This window comes from Acanthochromis polyacanthus, chromosome 6 (genome assembly GCF_021347895.1).
Source record: "Acanthochromis polyacanthus isolate Apoly-LR-REF ecotype Palm Island chromosome 6, KAUST_Apoly_ChrSc, whole genome shotgun sequence".
NCBI classification, from domain to species: domain Eukaryota; kingdom Metazoa; phylum Chordata; class Actinopteri; family Pomacentridae; genus Acanthochromis; species Acanthochromis polyacanthus.
In genome coordinates, this window is record NC_067118.1 from 40,423,558 (window position 1) to 40,446,308 (window position 22,751).

The 22,751-nt window shown below is 40.2% G+C and overlaps 1 protein-coding gene across 2 annotated transcripts in view; it reads left to right on the forward strand.

Annotated features, from left to right (window-relative positions):
* Nucleotides 1-22,751, forward strand: part of cntn3a.1 (contactin 3a, tandem duplicate 1) — a 99,907-nt gene that overhangs the window by 66,078 nt on the left and 11,078 nt on the right. For both annotated transcript variants that reach the window (XM_022206595.2, XM_022206587.2), the window contains exons 12-18: nucleotides 6,617-6,744; nucleotides 12,233-12,408; nucleotides 15,565-15,682; nucleotides 18,260-18,418; nucleotides 18,630-18,779; nucleotides 20,238-20,308; nucleotides 20,825-21,059. In XM_022206595.2, the coding sequence (XP_022062287.1) occupies nucleotides 6,617-6,744; nucleotides 12,233-12,408; nucleotides 15,565-15,682; nucleotides 18,260-18,418; nucleotides 18,630-18,779; nucleotides 20,238-20,308; nucleotides 20,825-21,059 (1,037 nt within the window). The remainder of the gene's footprint in view (nucleotides 1-6,616; nucleotides 6,745-12,232; nucleotides 12,409-15,564; nucleotides 15,683-18,259; nucleotides 18,419-18,629; nucleotides 18,780-20,237; nucleotides 20,309-20,824; nucleotides 21,060-22,751) is intronic.

Genomic DNA, 22,751 nt, shown 5'->3' on the forward strand with positions numbered 1-22,751 from the left:
CAGCCGGATCGATGCACTGATCCATCAGCTCATTAGCAACATGTAAGGCCTGGAAGGTCATTAGAGCACAAGTCAGACGAAGATCCAGACTAGCATTGAGACATGGGAGAAGCAGATGAAATCCCCGAACGGGCTGATCAATGGATGGCTGCTGTTCTTTCGGGATAGTGGCGGTGACACCAGGGGAACCAGCTAGACACCTTGTTTTATTAGAAATCAGGTTAAGTACAGATCAATGCAATACCTCTGTGTGCTGGAGAGGAGATGGAAAAGGGAAAAACAAATGTTAATGAGACAAGAAAAAAACTGTTCTCCTCCCTGAAGACATAATGTTGGTCAAGGTAGCAGCAGGATGTATAGTCAGCGGCTGAGCTGCAGTTCTGCTGTTGGGAAATGTGCAAATATGGTGCAAAGCAGCTCAAAGCCTTCGTGTTATTTATCATTTTTGGAATTAAAATCTTTATCTTTCAGATAAACGTTCACCTGCAAAATACGGCAGCGGCAGGAAATGTATCCTTCAAAAATGTTGTTTTTTTAGAAACTCTTCTTTTTCAACATTGCAACAAATAAAGAAATGTGCAAATATGGTACAAAGCAGCATCCTTTTTGGATTTGAACTGTAAAAATGTGTTCATATACCCAGTGCCTGCATGAATAGAAAGTGACAGAAAACATCTACTTCTTCAGAGATGTCGTCATTTGGTGATATTTGCTCTGTTTTCACAGTTTTCAAAGGGTGAGCTCCTTGTTTTTTTGAAAACCGTTCAGTTTTAACATTGCGGCAAACAGGGAAATGTGCAAAATATGGTGCAAATATAGTGCAAAACAGCACAATATCTTCAAATGATTGACCATTTTTGGAATTAAAATGAACAAATACAGTCAAATTCCCTGTGCCTGCTTGAATAGAAAGTGATATAAATATATGCTTCATCAGAAATATCGTCAAGTGGTGATATTTGCTCTGTTTTTAAAGTTTTCACAAGTGGCTCCCCTTTTTTAGATTGAAAACTGTTCATTTTCAACATTGCAGCAAACAAGGAAATGTGTAAATATGGTGAAAAGCAATACAAGGAAATGGACAAATGTGTTTAAATGCATTTTTTCCATGAACAAAAGTGACAGGAAACGTCTACTTCTTCTGAAATGTCATCATTTGCTGGTATTTGCTCGGTTTTCACAAGTTGCTTTGTGTCATTTTTTGGAAACTGTTCAGTTTCAACATTGCAACAATAAGGAAAAAGTACAAATATGGTACAAAGCAGGGCAAGTCCTTCCTATGATTGATCATTTTTGGATTTTACATGTAAAAATGCACTAAACTACCCCCTAAGCTGCATGAATAGGCAGTGACAGAAAATCGAAACTTCTCCAGAAATTTCATCATGCAGTAATATTTGCTCCGTTTTGAGACTTTTCATAAATTCTGCTTCTTTTTTTTTTTGGAAACTGTTTATTTTCAACATTGCAGCAAACAAAGAAATGTGCAAATGTTGTGCAAAGCAATACGAGACCTTCGTATGATTGACCGTTTTTGTAACTGAAATGGAAAAATGTTTCAATAATATGCCTGCATGAATAGAAAGTGACAGAAAACATTTACTTCATGTCATCATTTAGTGATATTTGCTCTGTTTTTTAACTTTTCATACTTCTTTTCTTAAACCATTCATTCTCAACATTGCAGCAAACAAAGAAATGTGTAAATATGGTGAAAAGTAATACAAAGCCTTCTTATGATTGTCGATGTTTGGAACGGAAACGTAAAAATGTGTTAAAATACCCTTCATCTGCATTAATAGGCAGTGGCAGAAAATCTATGCTTATTTAGAAATGTCGTCATTTGGTGATATTTGCTCTGTTTGCAAAGTTTTCACAAGTTGCTCTCCTTTTTTTGGGGATTTCTGTTTTTTTTTTTTTTGGGGTGTGCTGTCATCGTCTCTCATCGCACCCTGCCGTCTATACAAATCACTCATCTGTAATTCGAGCAGGAGTGTAACCAGCAGGAGGCAAAGCACACCTGCCGGTACACGGGGGGATGTAGTGGGGGTTCACATTTCTCATTTGATATGGGATTAATTGTTCAACCGGCTCAGCAGCTTTTCCACATCCAAACCTCTGGGATATCCATCCTCATCACAGCCGGGGTGCTGCGGGTTCAGTCACCTTCCCCCCTGCCAGACAGACGGCATGTTGGGGGGAAACTAAAGGTGCGATCTGATTGTTAATGCCAACGTCGGGACATCTTGGCCGCGGGAGGAAGATGTTTTATACGAGCGACAGAATCGGCACCGAGATTATGTGCTGCAGACGCATGCTAAATGTTGGGCCCGGCTTGCAGATTTATCATCCTCTTAAGTATTGAAAGGAAAAATGCATCCATGCCGCAATGTGCAATATCAATCGTGCCTATAAAGGCGAGATTTCCCATTTGAGACTTAACATTACAGCCTTGCCCTGAAGTGGGTGAGCCGCATGCAAGATGTTAGGTTTTGACATTATTGCAACATCTCTCGCAAGCCTGTTCCCCTTCTTCCTGGCTCGTTAGCATTTACTTTCCCTCCATACCGAAACGGGGCTGTTACCAATGCTATTACAGCGGTGGCACAACACTAATCCATCCCACTGGCTCAACCAAAGTACCCATAATTCCTGCTAATCTTCCAAGGATAATGTTTTCAAGGATCTTGCAGTAGGAGAAAACAAATCAACTTCAGAACAAGGCAGGATCTGATTAGTTAATGAAATCATGCAGGGGGACGATACCTACATCAGCTCATATCCCAGGCACGTAGAACAAGATGGCCTCATAACAGGGTTGCCGTGCACTTACGCGGGCATCTATGAGGTTAACGATAAAGTGCTTACCCTAATTTAATTCCACCGCTGACCGCTGCCAGCAATTGCACAACAGATGTAGGAAATAGCTCTCAGAAATATTACCTTTAGATTGAACCGCTGTGGTTAACATTGCAGCGCTAAACGATACGCTTTATTGTGCAAAATGAATCAGTTTATAATCAGAACGACCTTTAAAAAGGTGTGATCCCAAAACCGCCAGCCAATGGCATGGACGGTGCTTGAGAATACTGCAAGTTCCCGGTAATATACCCGCTTAATTATGCAATCATTCTTAAGTGGCTAAAATAATGTTTTTCATTTACAGCCTCTTGGTTTTTGTTACGCCTCGGAGAGGACGGCTTTTAGATTACAGCCGACAGCTTCCTTTACCACCAGACAGTGAGGTTCAGGGTAAAGTGCCTGTTTACTACATCACGCTTATCAAGCTTTTATGTACGCCACAAATTCCACCAAAACCTTAATTGCTCCGGGGCGACCTTTCAGAAGAAGAGGGAACAAAGAGGAAGCGTTGCAGACAGATAGTGCCCCTCACGTCTTTATCTTGCACCGTTCCTTTGCAGCTTTCGCCGAGGAGGAAGCCTGACATAGGCTACTGCACAGTTTAATGGCGAGTCTTATCCCTGTGACATCTCATATCCATAACTCTTTGTTATAGCCCATTACAAAGGAAGCCCTCAGTTCAGTTAGGAGAATATACCCCTGACTCTGTGGGGAATGGGCACTGGAGAAAAGGGGCCTAATGCATTTTAATTCTCCCCAGCCTTTAAAGCCATACAGGTCATTTTTGATCATTTTAGGAGGTTCACGCTGCCTTCAAGGGATCTTTTAGAGAGTGGTGTTCAAGTTCTTCTTTCAGTCCAGTTATGCTTGAATCACTGGCTCTACTCCCATTACGATGTGCAGTTTAGAAGGTGCGGTGGGAGCTTCTGGTGAGGATTTGCAGGCATTTATCGACGGGGTAATTAATTTCAAAGGATACAAATGGGGTCAGGGAATTGCTGAAAGGCAACATCAGATATTGTTGGAATATAATATGATCAAATTGTCGTGACCTTTTTGACTGAAGAAATTAACTGTAGAGACATTTTCCAGCGTAGCTTGCCTTCGTAAAAGAGACGGAACTGCAGCGTTTTCTGCTTTGTAACCATCAGAAATGTCGATAACACATTTCTCCTACAAGCGCTGAATATTTATTCAGCCTCAGAGTTTCTTTCTTTGACAAATTGCTCGTCGATACAGTAATCCCGACACATGGCAGTAATGGTGGATGTCCTCCTTTTTGTCAGTTAAAGCGCAGCATCACAATCCAGCCACGGTTTCATGTCGTGAAATATTAATTGCCGCTCGTGAGGCCTTAATGGTTTTTGCGTGTTTGTAATAACTTTGATAACGCCAGGCCAAATTAATTATTAGTTCAACGAGCAGCGACTGTCTTGTTAGCACAGGGGAATTCATTTTTAACCATGTGGGTTTTTTTTATTGATCTCTGTGGGGAATTTTTGGTGGAGACAGCGTTGCTTAAGGACATCTCAGCAGGGCGGATTATCTGCTCCAGTGTAACAGCCGAGTGTGTCCTCTGATATTTTTATTCTCCATAGGAAATACAGCACATATTCAGTGAGGGAGACTGACTTTGAATTGGTTTGATGTTGTTTCTTTGGGTTTCCAGGCCATTATTTACCGTAATTTATGTATTTTTTATTCAAAAAGAGCTGCTTTGTGTTGTCTGACACTCACATCTGTCAAGTTGTGGACACTGAGTTTGAATCAAGACCACAAAACGTGGTTTTACATGACTTATTATTGTGTAATTTGGTTGCATTTGGGCTTTTCTTCTTTAAGTTGCGGCTCATTCAGGTTGACAGGCAAAACACAGCAGAGAAAATATAGCTAGATTATGAATAATTAGAGCTTATTAAAATGTATTTATTTCAGACTATTGCGTCTGACAAAAAAATAAGGGGAAGACAGCAAATACTGACGCACGGGAAAGCATTTTTTAATGAAGTGAAACAGGGGAAAACTTCTGTCATGCTGGCTTTTTAGGGATGTGATGGCTTACCTCCAGTAACTGCAGAGATTAAAGAATGTGTTTTCGAAACCACTGCGAATGCCTGGATAACAGAAAAGACAAAAACAACAAAGGATCAGATTTGAACCGCAGATATTAAATTGGAAGAATTTTGACACATTCAGCCAAAGCTACTACCGGTGATATTCGATCATGTTTTGATGAAAAATGCCTTGGAAATGAATGGTCCTTTGGCACGGTCCACACGCTGAATAAATCCTGTTAGCTTTTAACCCGAGCATTCAGTGCAGAATGTGGCAAGTTTGTCCTCGCGGCGAAGGAATGCTTTTCTGGCATCCAGGTAAATGGAATTAATCAAACCGTTTATTTCTGTCATTGTGCAGCCTCAATCACCTGCAACCCTCCTCATTCATTTTGCTTTTATTAAGTGCTTGTCTCAGGCATTTTCGAATCTCACCAAGCAAGTTTCCCACTTAAACGTTCTCTCCTTTTATCCTCCATCCTTGACTGTGATGGAAATATACTAAAAAAAAAAAAAAAAAGTGGCAAGATGAATGTCATTATGCATATTTACTTACAAGTTATTTGTTCTCATCTTTTCTTCACGCTCTTTTCAAGGCCTTGTTGACGCAGGAATGCTTTTGAGGACTCGTTCTCCTTTGAAGCTTTTCAGTGCTCCTGGAGTGAGCAGCAACATTTCTGAGGGTTTTTGTTCACGTTGGAAATATGTCTGGAATGGCCGACAACATGGTTCACGATTTGTAGTTGCAATTGAGTGATAAAGCTGATTATTTCAGTTAAATAAGAGCAAAGGTAAGATAGATAGATAGATAGATGGTCAAAGAAATAGATGCACGATGTCAAAAAATGTTTCTATTTACCAAAAAAGGTGCAAAAATTGTTGGTATTTGCAATAAAAGAGATTATTGGCAAATATACATGTAGTACATAAAGGTCCGTTATTCAAAGATGAACTAAACCGAATTATAAATGAGAGCAGTAATTGAAAAATGAATGAAGATATTTCATATTTGGGTTTAGATCACTCGAGTGCTGCATGTTGTTGAGTCGTGTGGTATCATCTCTTCCTGTAAAGTGAAATCTTGTCTGGTTTCATGAGAGTCTTGGTAATTTGGACCTTCTGCTGCCATCAAAGTTCAGCATCCTTTCATCACCACGCAACCAGCAGGATGTTATTTGCTTCTCTGCTGGTAAAATGTTATTGATATATGCAAGGACGCAGATCAAATAAATCCCAAAGCAAACTGAGTTAGATCATAGTAGTAGTAGTTTTTTTTTCTTTTCAAAACATTTTTTCCAGCCTTTAAATGATCACTTGCGCCTCCATCAGCCATCATTCTGCTGCATTTCCTCTCTTTATTCTCTGCGTGTTTAGGATGAAGCGTCCTCAGTATCATATCATGTCTTAAAGTCTAACTCAGCGTTGCTCCACCTTAATATCCTCATTCACTCAAAATTGATACTTTCCTCCCATGAAGTGATCTTTTGCTGCTCTTCTCTACTCGGTGGTGACAGATCAAACTGTGACTCTTCACGCTCAGCTCCTACTTATGTTACGTTGAAGTCGCTTAAAATTGACTCCAGTCTGAAGTAAAAATGTTTCATTGCACTGAACTTGGTATTTTTCTGCACTCTGGGTATGTAGTCTGAAAAGTCAGTGACATAAAGCTTTTTTTTCTTTTCTTTTTAAACCTCCTACAGAGTTATGGTGCTGGATAATGGAAGTCTACGGATTTCCAATGTCACCAAATTGGATGCTGGACTCTACACTTGTGTGGCCAGAAACCAGTTTGGAGTAGCGAGCAGCGCTGGCAGCCTTTTGGTTAAAGGTAAGATATGATGTTTTCTTGACTCGACCTTAACCTTATTGGTTTATTGGGTTAAATGGCAGCCAGATATAGCTCGTTTATTATGTATTACATCCTCATTAGATGTTACCCGGCAAAAACTGCTCTTACACCACACGGTCCATCATTTTATTCCCACTCGCAGTGCGTTCACACTCACCTTGTGAACTTTTTTTCCTCTCAGATGGATATGTGGGTTATACATTCACACCATTTGACCAATCAGATGAAGCCTCAGCAAGCTGTCAGCTAGCTGCACATTCATTAGGTAACAGAGGTTAGTGAGCAGGAAGGCAAAGAGGCAATAAAAATGTCAAAAGATCTTGATTGTCTTTGGTGAGTTTCAAACAATGCAGGGATAATTTGTTCAATAAAAGCATGTTTAAAAAATGTATTGGTTTTTTGTTTCCTTTTTTTTTTGTTTATTTCCTTTATTTTGCAGGGACAACGCACAATTAAAATTAATTGTACCAGAGTTAACATGCAGCTAATTTGCATCTGTTGTCCTTGTTCAGGTAGAGAAAATGAGAACAACCACAAAGCAATAAATACAGCACATAAAACCAGTACAATACTTAAAAGCCCATCAGTATGAGATGATGAATAAAATCAGTAGAAACAATAAGTCAAATCAATTAAAAGGTAATCATTGGTGGTGGTAGTTTTATGCTAACTTTAGCCAAACTTTGAGGCTGCTATTAAACATGCCAAAGCTTCCTGAGTCTCTAATGATTGTGGGGACTGAATTCCACTTTTTTTACAGCTTCAGCTGAGAGAGCAGATTGACTAAAATGTGTCTTTCTGAACAGCGGTACCAGTGCCCTCTAGTAGATGCTCTGATCCCACCTGCACTTCTTCACTTTGCATATTCAGTGTATAAGGGTCCAAGTCAGCAGAAAGACATACTGTAGAGCTAATATGCATTATTTAATATTTGCGTATTTACTGGAAATCACATCTTTGCAATATTTAACAACGTTACTTTTTGAAGAAAGAGGCAAATAATATGTCAGTAGACATGTAGTAATTATTTAAATGAGGAATGGGCTGGCAAATATGTTAATATATATATAATAGAACTGGAGGGAATGTTGGTTAATTACAGTTAATGAGGTGTCAGGTTATAATAGAGGTGTGCTTCTGTGAGCCGCGATTGTTCTGCATGTTGTTCAAGTTTAGTGTCATACAAAAATAATCCATATATTAAGACAGTATCGTATAAATTATATCAAGAACATCTCTAATATGCGAAAAAAATAAAGATGTGTTTGCTTTTTCCCCATGTAGAAATGCAATTAGTGGTTGTTTTTTTGCATTAGTCATCCTGCAGTGTCATTGCAATATTTAACAATGTTACTACATACTATAGATTTTCTACTTTTTGAATAAATTGGCAAATAATATGTTAGTAGAAATGTAGTAATTATTTAAATGAGGAATGGGCTGGCAAATATGTTAATATATATATAATAGAACTGGAGGGGATATTGGTTAATTACAGTTAATGAGGTGTCAGGTTATAGTAGAGGTGTGCTTCTGTGAGCCGTGATCATTTTGCATATCGTTCATTCCTACTATCATACAATAATAATCCATATATTTAGACAGTATCATATAAATTATATCAAAAACATCTCTGATATGTGAAAAAATAAAGATGTGTTTGCTTTTCCCTATGTAGAAATGCAATTAGTGGTTGTTTTTTTTTGCATCAGTCATCCTGCAGTGTCATTGCAATATTTAACAATGTTACTGCATACTACAGATTTTCTACTTTTCAAAGAAATAGGCAGATAATGTAGTAATAATTGCTTTAAACTTAAAAATAAAATAAATGCTAGTACTGTAGGCAATGCTGGTTAATTACAGTTAATGAGGTGTCAGGTTATAGTGCAGGTGTGTTTCTGTGAGCCGTGATCGTTCTGCATATCATTCAGGCCTAGTATCATGCAATAATAATCCATATATTAAAACAAGGTCACGTAAATTAAATCAAAACTATCCCTAATATGCAAAACAGTAAAGATGTGTTTCCCCATGTTGAAATGGAGTCAGTGTTTGTTTTTGTGCATGCGTCGTCCTGCAGCTTTAAACTAACACATCTTGCAGTCTGCACAATACTGTGAGGAATAACTGAGCAGTGTTGCATTTAAAAACAACACTGACCATCATGTGACGACCAAACAGTGCAGCAGCTTCTCCTCACCTGACAGATATACAGTCCAATTAGTTGACAGACAGTGACCAGCGGGGGGGAGGCGGAGCTCGTTCTCTTCATGCGCCGCAATGTTTAATTCATGCTTCTTTTTGCAGGGTGGGTCATAGCCATGCTCAGTTTGTTTAAGATTTCAATCCATTTAAATCACACATTTCTGCCGTGCAAGGATTTTTTTCTGGGTCTTTCTAAAGAGCAGAGTCAACAACACTGCTCTATTAAAATGCCTTTTGTTGATTCCTCTTCACAAGTTTTTTGAATTGCAAATTGGCTCGCGTGGAAGACCAATTTCTCCTTGTTTTTTTTTCTTTCATAGTCTCTTTACATGAAGGAATGGCTTTGATAATGTGTGTTTAGAAAGTTATATTAAGATTATATACTTTGATAATAAAAACATTCTGTTTTAGATCTTGAAAAGTAGAAGGTGAAGTTTACAGAATAAGGTTTTACATGCGTATAGTATATTCCAAACACATTCGGTATTCTGAGTTAAATCTAGCTGCTGCTATATGTTCCCAGCTAATGCTTATAGGTCATATAACCTCTCTAAAGAGAACATTATTCACAGTTAAAGCTGCTGGTAAGGGCTGCTACTAATCCATATACATGCCAATGATTTCTGTAATATGAAAGGTTGTTTTTCTAATGTCCAATTAATTATTTAGTCTATAAAGTCCCAGAAAATGTTGAAAATAACTTCAAATATTTTTTAAGGAGCTGTTTATATCTCTCTCTAAATTATTCACTTTGTAATGAACCAAGCAAAAGCTCCAGTTCCTCGCATTTAATAAGTAGGAAACTGTCAGTTGACATCAATTCGCTGAATCTTGCCTGAGTAAAAACCCTGTAATGAATAAGTACACAATGTATTATGACAATGTGAAAACAATGTGACAGTTTGTATTTATCCAAATCTGCAGCTCGTTATGGAGCTCCATAATGAGTTTTAGCTCATTGTTTAGGCAAAAACGTTCTAATAATCACTGCACATCACCTGCCCAGCACCAAATAAACAGACAGTCAGGGATCAGTTTGTGAAGATAGTGAAGCATTTAGTAGTTGTTGGTCCAGATATATTCTTGAGGAGACCAAAAAAGAGCTAAAAGAGAATAAATCAGGGCTCAAGCTCTGCTCTAAATGAATGATAATGTTGGTGCTAAGTGTTTAAACAAGCAAGTGAAAATGAAAGTAAATGATGATCAGAGTTCTCAGGATTCTGAGATTTCTGTCCTCTTGTCTATTTAATTGTAGTAAATTGTATTTCACTGAGCTTCTGGTTGTTAAATCCTTCCGAAGATTTCACCAAGAATTAATGTCCGACGTTCATATTCTTCCTAGGAAAGGTTACTTTGACATACCAGAACCCCATGTCTGCTGTTCATGTTTCAACGCCTCATAATGTGGATATTCAGGCATAATGACACATTTCAGCCATTCGTATGCTAATTCAAACAGACGCATTAGCATCCAGTCTGAACTGCCGCAGATCTATATAATAAAATCAGCTCTTTATGGTCGTTTGAATATATATATATATATGTATATAAATACCAGCTTTCCATAGGGTTATGGGATGAGAATTGCCATTCACGGAGCATACTGTGGGGAACGAGGGAGCCAATTTGTGAATTTTCTTCCAGTCATAACAGGAAATGAGCGTGACAGGTTTGCAATCGGAAGCAGCTAAAGTTTTGCTCCCTCTCATTTTGCATCTGTTGCCAAACTTTGCTGAGACTCACCTGGAATGCACTGCCATGACCAGTCGGATCTCCTCGGGGGGTGCGAGATAAACAAGCTGGCTTGTTTTGACAGAGCTGAATATAGACCTTTACTCCCCCTGACATGCTGCATTGGCTTGCCTGTCCATTAGACGCCTATGACATGCATGCATAATTCACAGTGGACCGGCGTACGGGGCCTGTGCTGAATTTCCTGCACCGCGCCGCTGTTGAATGAGACGCCCTGCCGAGACGACCAAAGATTATGTTGATGCGCACCACACTGAGGATGAAATAGGATTGCTTTTTGTCTCACACAAACAGAGCCAAATTATAGACTCGGAACTGACCTGCCATAATGGCACCAGAGTTTTTCTCTTTGTTTATTTTACTTCCTGATATGTAAGACCGCGCTCCTATTTATGAACCTCAAAGAAAGAGATGCAATATGAGATCACTGTCTGACTCAGAGGTAATTTGTCTTGTTTGGTCAGCATCTCGGAGAGGATTTGATTTGTTTTTGGCTGTGGCATGTTTTTGCAATTATTTGTCCAAGTTCCTGGAACATAAAGAAATAGGAAAAAGTTAGCTCAAGTGCACACTAGACAGTCTGGAAGAAAGTACAGAGCTTAAGACATTTATTAGACCACCACCCAGTGTAAAACTTTCTCAGTGGAAGAACCAAGTGGCAGCTCTTCTTCTGCTCTCACTAAACCGAAGTACCATAGAAGACTCAAGTAGCTGATGTTTCCTGCTGCAACCTTCTCTTTTTCAGCTTTCTTCCATGCATCTCAGCTGCTGCTCCAGCAGATTACTTCATAAAAGATGGCTGATTACACCACAGAGTCATAAAGTCTTCAGGAGTGTCCCCTGCACCCCCAAAAAACTCAGTCTTCTTAGTAGATAGAGTCTGCTTTGACTCTTCCTGTAGAGTCCTGTAGTGTGGTTGACCAGTCCAGTTTGTTGTTCTGGTGAACACCCAGGTACGTGTATGTCTCCATTCTCCCCGTGTCCATGTCCTGGATGTTCACCGATGTTGGGGGTTTATGACTGCGCCTGTGAAGTCCACCACCAGCTCTTTGGTCTTTCCTGAGTTTCTCTGGCACCAGTCCACAAAGTCCTGCATCAGTTCTCTGTGCTCTGTACTGTCGGACTTGAATCCTATTGAACAGATCTGAGATTTATTGAATTCAGAAATAGATCACACAAAAGTTTCATCCAAGCAAGTCTCTGGGAACAGCTAGAAACTGTCTGGAACTCACTAACAAAAGAGTCTGTCAAAACGTCCATAAAAACAACGGCAGCATGAATGCAAGCTGTTGTCAGGGGAAAGGGGGTCATACAAATATTGTACATTGTTGTTCCAGTTTATTTTCCTAATAAGTAGCAAAGCAATTTTTGGTTCGAAAGAAGTTTTTGACAGATTTCTGACATATTTGTGTTTTCTCATTTTTAGGGCAGGTTGCTCAGCAATGTGTTTCAGCTCTGTGACAGTATTCTCTATCTAGATCTGTAAACCGATGCTTTCTGTTTTCAGAGGCGACTGTAATCACCAGTCCAGCCGGCCACCTGGACGTGACTGTGGGCGAGAGCATTGTGCTGCCATGTCAGGTGTCACACGACCCGACGCTGGACCTCAAGTTCACCTGGTTCTTCAACGAGCAGCTCATCCACTTTGGAAGCCACGGGGCCTATTTTGAAAAAGTTGGCGGGGTGAGTGCACCTTGGTATCTTTGCATCCTCTGTGCCTTAAAAATAAGATGTGGTCAAGAGGGCTGTACTACAAAGCAACTCTGACGTAGCCGAGCTTTACTCGTGTAAGTCAGCTCAGCCTCAGTCAGAGTTAACAGCTGTCATGACCTTTCTTTGTTAACTCATTCATTCTGCTGCAAACTCTGTGTGCATTCACATTAAAACAGGTGTTTAACACGTCATGCAATTCTTCTTCTGCACAAAATGAAACAATTGTGTGTTACCTGCTTCAGTCAGGTCGTTTTAATGGAGCGCTATGGAGAAAATAAAACTTTATGACGGTAAAAATCACTGCTACTGCAAATGATGCATGAGCACTGGCTTAATTTATTTAAACATATTGTGCTGAAGTGCATTCCCGATTGACACTGCCCCCAAATGCAGGATATCACTTTCATTTTTGGCCTTTTTCAAGTGAAATAAATGCCATTAATTGAATATTCTCTGCCAATAGAATAATCATTTTCTAATGTGTGTTCTATCAGCTGCACTACCAAAATGCAAACTGATTTCGCAGGAAATCAGGACCAGACATAAAAGCATTTTTTGAGATTTCTGCATCACTAACTCAATACATGTTGGGTCCCCATGGCAACACGATGCATACAGTGTGCCATACTGTAACTACACAACTTTATTCAGTGATGTTAGTAACGTAGAGCTCAACAGATTCACAGATCAAACATATTCCCCAAATGATTTTCTTGCTTCTTAGAGTCGTTTTAAATCCCAAACTCCACCAGGTTATCTCTGCAGCATCGGTTACCATGGTGACCTAGCTGGCTAAAAAGGGAGAAACCTTCGTGACACGCAAAAACTCTGACTGTAAGCTAAACATGAGTTGTTTAAGTGACCTTTGAACTCGTCATTTTTGCAGAACATTATTTGAACCACTGTAAAAAAAATCCCTGAAATATTTCAATATTCTTTTGAAAACTTGTGTGTTTCCATTTGAAGGTGGTGCTCTTGATTTGATAAAAGCTTCCAGGATGTAAAAAACGAGCTCAAAGCAAAGCGCTGTGTGAATAGTTTTGCTCTTTGTAATAATCTTTCTCTACCTGCTTTCTGTTGCGGATGACATTGTGTGTAATATCTATAGCTGTTTAAAATGATTCGTAAGGAAGCTGTTTGAGCTCCAGTTCAATTTCATTTCATATTTTAGCAAATTTGCATCTCATTTCCCTCGTGCAACAGGAGGATGCTCTGTTTGCCTGTTCTTAATAACATCTCTTCCGTTGACAGAAGCAGGAAACAAGGAAGTGGCGATGCAGCGCGCGGCAGCCATGCGTTCCATTAGATCATCATCTTTTAATTGGGAAATGCAATTATGAGGTCTCGGCCTCTGTATCACCTCTTGTTTTGTTTTTTTTCTTCATTTTTTTGGAATGATCGTTGACATGAAGAGCTTTATAATCATGTGTGAACGTATTCCTTCACATGACACGCTATTGGTTTGTTAATTGTGAATAGCCTGATTATGAAGACTTTCCTGATCTATTTGACAGCAGCACTGCTTTGTCAACATATCTACTTTTTCTTTCTTGGCATTGCTTGCTTTGTGCTTGTCGAGGGAGTCCACTGGGAAGAAATGTAAAGCTCAACATGTTATCAGCAGTGACTCCTTAGTTTGTACATCAAGTGTAGGCGTCGCCAATGTCGCTGCTGTACAGTCCAAGTTCTGCTCCTTTAAACATACAAATGTTTGATTTCTACTTTTGACACTGTCAGTGACAGACCAAACACACTTTGTCAGTCCAGCACAGTGTTAGTTTTAAGCTGCTGTGTTATTGTAAAAGTGTGTGTTAATACCTTGAAGTTGTAATATTCTATCTTGAATAAACTGCAGCGACAAATTCCTTGAGAAAACGGATAAAAAGACAGAACAAACAGGTTCAGTTGGATTTGTAATTGCGAGCAGATAATAGTTTTAAAGTCAACGGCAGCATTATTTATGTCTGCCGGTTGCAAATAAACTGTATTTTAAAATGTGTTGCACAACAGAAAAAGTGTTCGTCAGCAGCAGCGATGTGTACACAACCTCACTGTCAGCACGACACTCATGATTTTTTAACTTTATAGCATTCTGCAGCTGCAAATAGTGACTCTTTGCATTTTTGTGGAGCTAATTGTTTTTGTAGTAAGAGCTGATAAAATTGCAGGACTCACAAATGCAAATGTTTAACTAAAAAAAACTCAAATTCGCATTCAGAATAAAAGCTGTTGGGCAAGAATGAATTTCTGATGTCTTATATACAGCAGGATTATGTTGCTTAAGGTGAAAGAGAGTTGAAGGATGCGCTGGTAAACCCCATTATTTTCATCTCGGTGTTGAAAACGATCAAATAAGGAATGTGCCTGTACATTTTTATGTAGTCAGCTCTGTCATAAAGCAACCACGCTGCCCTGGCAGCTGCAGCATTGTCAGGGCAGAAAATGACATTTAGCTTTTCTTCTGTGTCTAAAAGGCAGACAGTGGATGATTATAATGTCTTGCAGGACTTCTTACTGTCTTTGTTCATTTCACAAACAAGCTTGGAGGTTACAAAATGTTCCTAAGTGAGAGATCCGTGACCCATTCTGTCTTCACTTGTATTATGTTAATGATGGAGGGGCGAATGACTTGGAGCAACTGAATTTTTATCTCCATGAAATGTCCCTGATTATACATCAAAGTAGTTATCGAGCCTCATCCTGTTCCACAATTCCGCACTTTCACAGATAAGGCGTCGACTTAACATCAGTTCGAACTTTAAAGTTCAGAGCTAATAATGCGCTTGGCATTGACTGGTTGTCTGTAGAGTAAATGGAATCAGGCAGAATAAAAGGGATGGAGCTGAAAGAAGCTTTTTAATTCTACACAAAGACCTGTACTCATAAATGATCATGAAAAGCAGCACTCAGTCATTTGCCGCGTCCCTGGACTCGCGCCGTTTCTTTTGCTTTTGTAATGTAATAAACTGAATACCAAAAGAAGAAATCACTGTGACATTGCACTTGTTTTTGCAGTTCTTTCACCATGTTTGGTAACCTAAAAACCCTGAAATTTTACTCTTTTTTTAAAAAACTATTTGGATTCTTTTTGTTTTCTTTTTCGTCCCCTGACTTCTGCACCAACAGCGGTCGGATGGTGACATCATGATCCGGAACATCCAGCTGAGGCATGCTGGGAAATATACCTGTGCAGTTCAGACCAAGGTGGACAGTGTTTCTATCGCCACTGATGTGGTCGTCAGAGGTAAGGATGCTCCGTGTTTGGAAACACAATCAAACCCCTACTTTTATTTGCAAATTATTTATGTGAGTTATGTGACGATCAGCGCATGGTTGTCTGTCTGTCTGTGCGCAACATTACTCAAAAATGGAATAACGGATTTGGATGAAATTTTCAGGGAAGCTCAGAAATGACACAAGGACCACCTCATTAGATTTTGGCAGTGATGCAGCTTTTAGTCTAATAAAAAATATAAATCCAAATAAAGATGTAACTACTGCACATATTTTTGATGTGTTTTACCACAAACAGACACTCCTACTTAAGAAGTTGTGACCACACTGTAGCTGGCAACTTTTTATTCAAGAGCTACATTTTGCTTTACCTCCAACACCTTTTGCATTCCCTCTGACCCACAGAGAAAGTCTGGGCTGTATTATGATATGGTAATATGTATTATAGTAGCCTGCCACAGCCCACTGGTTGTGAGTGTGCACCTCCACCCTCCTCATCTGTGGCTTCACAAGTCTGCACCACTGCATGTAGAAAGAGAACTGGAGCTGGTTCACCCGCCCTCTCACTCACTCAGCCACTGCTGAGCTGCTCTGATTATGACTGCAGCCTTGGGATGACACATCTGTCAGCCGTTTCTGTGCTCTGGCCGGTAGAATCCTGGCCGACACGCATTCATTTTTAATGGGTGTGACGCTGACGACATGCAGCGGTCGGTGTTTGAGCAGTGATGGTCTCGCTGGTCAAGCGTTGCATTGAAGTTACCCTATTCCTGAACTTCACATCTGTCAGAGGAGCGCTGCACGTTCATAAAGTAACAGCTGGACTCGTCCACAGCGCCGCAGACTGAACAATAACCACATCCAGCCCCGGCTTCACCTGTCACAGCCAGGCAGAGCGGCTACAGCTGGGCTCACAACCAGCAGCTGTGGACTGTCGGAGACCGGCTTTTTAAAATGAGTAACGAGCGCTAAATGCATCATGTGAAGTGCCACATAATTTCCATGGCATTTGTGGAGTGTTTTCCTGAACTGGCAGTGGATTGTAACGGGACTGGACCAGCACACTGACTGTTTATGTGGAGCAGAAGGAATGGGAAAGTTTTTGCAAGTTATCACAAATGCACATCGACTTTTCTGATGCCGCCTAATGGTTATGAAAGAGAACATTAAAAAAGAGTAATTATCAGTTCCTGTACAGTAGCATACAGTTAGCAAAAGCATTTCCACTGCAAACGCTCTGCTTTCCACACACTATATCTTTCCTAATACCACGCATCACAGTTATAGCATAGTGTGGTTTGATTTTTTTTTTTTCCTGGAGACATTATCAAACAGACCGAGAGCTTCACCTACCTCGGCAGCAAGCTAACATCAGATGGCAGATCAGACCAGGAGATCAAGAGACATATTGCCATAGCCAAAGATGCTTTTAACAAGAAAAAGGCCATCTTCATAAATACACACATCAGTACACCGACAAAACTAATAATCTTCAGATGCTCCATGTGGTCAATCTTGCTATATGGATGCTGGACAATATCAAACAATATGCAGAAGAGACTCCAGGCAACGGAAGTGTGGCTCCTACGAAGAGTGCTAAAGATATTGTGGGTAGAAAGAGTAACAAATGAAGAGAGCAAATGCGATAAGAACAACGCTGGCAACCATCAAATCGAGAAAAATTAAATTCCAGGGACGTGTGATGAGGAGAAATAGCATACAGAGTCTTGTAATAACAGGAAAGATAGAAGGGAAGAAAGCAAGAGGACGCCAGAGAATGACATGATAACAACATCAAGGACTGGACAAATACATCGAAGGCTAACGCTCTACTACATGCAACGTGTGACAAAGAAGAGTGGAAAGGCATGGTCGTCACCGCAGTTACACAAGACATTAAGAAGAAGAAGGATGGTTTGATTATACACAACATAGTTTCAATGTTCGTGGTAAATATTGTTGAATTTCCATTCACAGGTTTATAATTCCACATTATTAGCCCACATAAACCCCTGTAGCTCAGTGGTTTTTGGATTCTCACCTCTTAAACTGAAGCAGTGTGCATTTTTCTGCGTGTGTGTTTCTGACAAACTGGAGCTTTTCCCTCATGATACCCTGAGGTTGTTTCACTTCAGTCATCTTTAGACGGGGTAAAGCTATCGAGTCCTTCACAAAAAAAAAAGTATCAGAGAAAAATGAATGTAATGTTATTCAGTAGAGCGTTTTTTTTCTATCTCTTTTGCTGTCCTATTAATCATCTTGTGGCCACTCTGATTTACCTCGCAGAGGTTCTGATCATCAGATTGCAAAAAATATTAAAAGAATGGAACCACGTTTTCTAGAACAAAGTGCAGATTTGTTTTTTGTTTGTGTTTGTTTGATAAATCACCGCTGATGTAACAGTAAAGTTGGACTGGCTGTAGCTGAGGATTGCTTCAGTAAGTATTGGCAGCTGTTCTCCTCATACTCTCTGTCAGATCAGTGTGTTACAGCAGCTCGAAGCGTGGCCCACCCACTCTGTGTCTCCATTAATCTCAGCACTATTTATCACTCTGTGTGAGTGAGCTGTGACTAATTATGTTTCCAGGTCCTCCGGGCCCTCCCGTGGACTGTCAGGTGACCGAGATGACGGAGACCACGGCCTCCGTTTCCTGGGGACCGGGCTCGGACAACCACAGCCCCGTCCTCAGCTACACCATCCAGGCCAGGACGCCCTTCTCTCTGGGGTGGCAAGCCGTCACCACTGGTAGGCCGGTTTCATCCGACAGTCTGTGTGTAGGTTTTCATAAATGTTAAATTTACTGAGCAGATAAAAAGGACCGAGGGCGGCGACTGGCATGCTGTTTCTGAACACCACACATAAAGTGACAGTAAATAACACATCAGCAGCTTGGCTAACTTTCAGTGGCAGATCTTGCAGGGCTTTGATGAAAGGTTATTTCTGTGATGTCTCTCAGTTCCTGAGCTGCTGGGGGGGAAGCAGCTGTCAGCCACTGTCATTGACTTGAGTCCCTGGGTGGAGTACGAGTTCAGAGTCTTGGCAACCAACAGCATAGGAACAGGAGAGCCCAGCAAACCCTCCAAAAAGGCCCGCACCAAAGAAATGCGTATGTATCAGAAGTTCCTTACATCTCCTCCGCTGCCAACAGTGACACAAATGCTTTCTAAATTATGCACATTATGGGGAGAGAGATCCGACTTCAGGACAGCAATTAGATTCCTTCAAAGAACTTTACTGTAGCGCAGTATTTCAGAGAAATCTCTGCTTCCTCAAGGCGCACAGCACATGAATGAACCAGCAACATTATTGATTCCAGGCACCTTTAGTGAGATACTTTCACCTGCTTGTATGTAGAGAGCGAAAAATAAATCCTCTTTCAGCCGCTGCATGGAAATACCTATAATAGATACGTTATTTTTGCTTTATAACTCATTCATTTCAGATGTTTTCTCGCAAAGAGTGTTAATGTGAGCAGAGTTTTTATACATACATGCAAACATATGTACCTATATATGCATTTATGAGTGAGCAGCCACATATACATGCAAGATGCAACAATACACAATAGAAGCAACTCATTACACCAGGGGTGTCAAACATGCAGCCGGTGGGCCAAAAGCAGTCCTCCAGAGGGTCCAATCCGGCCCACGGGACGTCTTAGTAAATTAGTAAAACTATAAATTTGAAATAATTTCTAGACCATGGCAAGTTGTGTTGATCATAAAGTAAAATACTGGATTGTTGATTGTTTTTTTGTCGTTTTGTGTCTCATTTTGTAATATTTTGTCTTGTTTTTGTTGTTTTTTTGTGTCACTTTAGTCGTTTGTCTCATGTTTTGGTTGTTTTGTGCTTCCTTTTTGCTAGCTTGTGCTTTTTGTCTTATTTTTGTCATTTTGTGTTTCAATTTTATTCGTTGTTTTGTGCATTGTTTTTGTGGTTTTGTGGGTTTTTTGTCTCGCTATTTTTGCTGTCATTTTGTTTCTCGTTTTTGTCATTTTTTGTCTTGTTTCTGTCAGTTGTGTAATTTTTTTGGCCTCGTTTTTGTCATTTGTTCATTTTTTTGTCGCTTTGTAACTTTTTTGTCTAATTTTTTTGTCTTTGTTTTGTGTAGTTTTGTCTCATTTTTTGTCATTTTGTTTCTCGCTTTTGTGTCATTTTGTGTCTCATTTTTGTAATAGTTTGCCTTGTTTTTGTTGTTTTGTCTTTTTTTTTGTCGTTTCGATCATAAAGACTGAACTAAAATGAGTTTTAAGCCCCTGCATTACGCTGTCTCACTATAACCAACCCACAGAAACACCCTTTAAACGAGTACAGGGCTGTAATTTAGAGCTCCAGTAACACCATAACGTGATGGGTTTTGGGAGCACCACTGCAAATATAAAAAAGTTGTATAAAACCTTTTACAGCTTTCGAGGGAGCCGCAAAAAGTTTAAAAAGTTGTAAATTTTAGACATGTTGTAATGGTGAGGAACAGAAGGCGCCATATTTTCAGTAAGAATTGCAGACATCTGAATATACAGACTTTAACATCCTCTAAAACCTGAAACTGTGTTTGACCTGTTAGTTCCCAGAGTGACTCCAGCGAGGGTGAACGGTGGCGGTGGAGGACGTTCGGAGCTGGTTATCACATGGGAGGTGAGCATGTGTTTGTGGGGTTTTTTTTGTTGTTTGCGTATCTTCTTAGCAGTTAGAGTTGGTGTGAATATGTTTTTAGTCATGTGCTATATTGAAGCACATAATCGAGAGCGATTTTGATTAAAAATCTCAAATGTTACGTGTTTCTGAAATGTAACAAAACAGTCCTGTTCATATTAAAGTTGATATAAAAGACAACCGTAATGAAATATTGATTTTTACATTGTTTGGATTTCTGGCATCAGTTTTATAGTTAAAGCATTGTAACATGTTGAGGATAAGTCTGCAGTGCTGTGTGGATATTGCTATTATATTTCTCCTCAGTATAAAATCACTTATCCAGACAGAACGATAAGTTCATGCGAGGCTTGCGCGGACAGAAAGCGCCCTCAGCGCTGTTCGTCTAAGTGGCCTAATCCGTGCAGAGCTGCGTTTCTTTTAGGTATTAATATCTGTAAGATCAGTCATGCTCGTCTCTCTTGAGTCATCCCTCTGAGTCATCTCGTACCTCCTCAGCCTGTTCCTGAGGAGCTGCAGAGCGGTCCGGGCTTCGGGTACGTGGTGGCTTTCCGCCCACTTGGGGCGCCGGGCTGGATGCAGGCTGCCGTCACGTCGCCAGATGCTTCTAGATACGTCTTCAAGAATGAGAGCATCCCTCCCTTCTCCCCTTACCAAGTCAAAGTCGGGGTTTACAACAACAAGGGGGAAGGACCCTTCAGTCCAGTGACCACCATTTACTCAGCAGAGGAAGGTGTGTGATGCTGCAGATGTCTGGAATAACACTTACACATTGTCAGCTGTTGCATTACAGAGTAGCAATGCATTATCACATCAGTGTTAGTCATTACTGTAATGTCTTTGTGTTTTAATTCATAGTTTGAGTAGTTTTGATGGCAGGTGGGCATGTTTTGTCCTCTGTTATGCTTCTCGAGCCATTCCTGAGCAGTGTTTGGGGGCTGTGGTGGGCGTGATGCCCTGCTAGGAAACCTGCTAACATCGATTAGTGGCGCTGCCATGATGATGGGGTGTGTTCAGTGTGCAGCTATGTTTAAGTGGGTGGTACAAGTCTGACTGTTATTGTCTCTGGGGTCAGCTGGATGCAACCAAAAAACAGAGGTTGTTGGTTGGATAAAGCCGTTTATTCCATCCATCCATCCATTCTCTATACACCGCTTTATCCTCACTAGGGTCATGGGGGGTGCTGGAGTCTATCCCAGCTGACTCGGGTGAAGGCAGGGGACACCCTGGACAGGTCACCAGTCTGTCACAGGGCTACATATACAGACACACAATCACACTCACATTCACACCTACGGACAATTTAGAGTGATCAGTTAACCTCAGCATATTTTTGGACTGTGGGAGGAAGCCGGAGTACCCGGAGAAAACCCACGCATGCACAGGGAGAACATGCAAACTCCATGCAGAAAGATCCCGTGTCCACCCCGGGATTTGAACCAGGGATCTTCTTGCTGAAAGGCAAAAGTGCTAATCACTACTCCACTGTGCAGCCCGCAGTTTATTCCTCAGTGACAAAATTAACAGAAAAGTAATCATGGGACAAAGAAAAACAGGACCGGATGACAATCAAAGAATCAAATAAAACCAAACGAAGGCTAACAGAATCATCAAACTAGCTAAACAAAAACACCAAAACTAACTCCTTTAATTCCAGTTTTAATTAGTATTATAATGAAAAATCATTGCCACAACTTAACAATTTGTGGAAGACTGATTTCTGTTTCTACATGAAACTAAACCTCATGTCATGTCTTACTAGTTTAGGTTATTTTACACGAGCAACATCTGTATCTGTGTTTATTTCTGAGCTCTTCTTACAAGCTTGAAGGATTGAGATGGGAAAAAATGGCTTTTATATACCAATTGAGGATTTAAAAGCATTTTTTAATCATCAGGTTAGTGGAAGTTTTGGGTTGTTTTCCTCTGTTGAGTTACCAATATCAGCTGCATTATGTGCAGCATGAACAGACTGATCTGAACACAGATGTAAAAACAACACACAAAAAACCCCATTAGCCTGACATCCCTAATATTATTTTATAGCATTTTAATCTGAGCTAGAAGCAGAATCCACCAGGATAAGCTACCCCTATGCAGAAACTCTGGTACTGAGTAAACATATACTGTGTAGGAGCATTAAACTCACATTTTTATGTCTTTTGCAGCAATTATAGGTTAAATATGCTGCTTCTAATATTTTTTAAATTTTATTTGATTTCTGGAATTCTTCTCAGCCTGACCCTCACTTTGGGTCTCACTGATCAAACCACACCCACACAGTCCTGAAGACTCAATAAATAACGGCAAAAGAGCATTTCTCGTGCACTTTAGCCCAAGTTCTTGCACATTTAATCATAAATATGTAAAGATATGAGACTTGAGCACAAATTTTCGTAGGCTGTACTATCATGTTTAATCAATA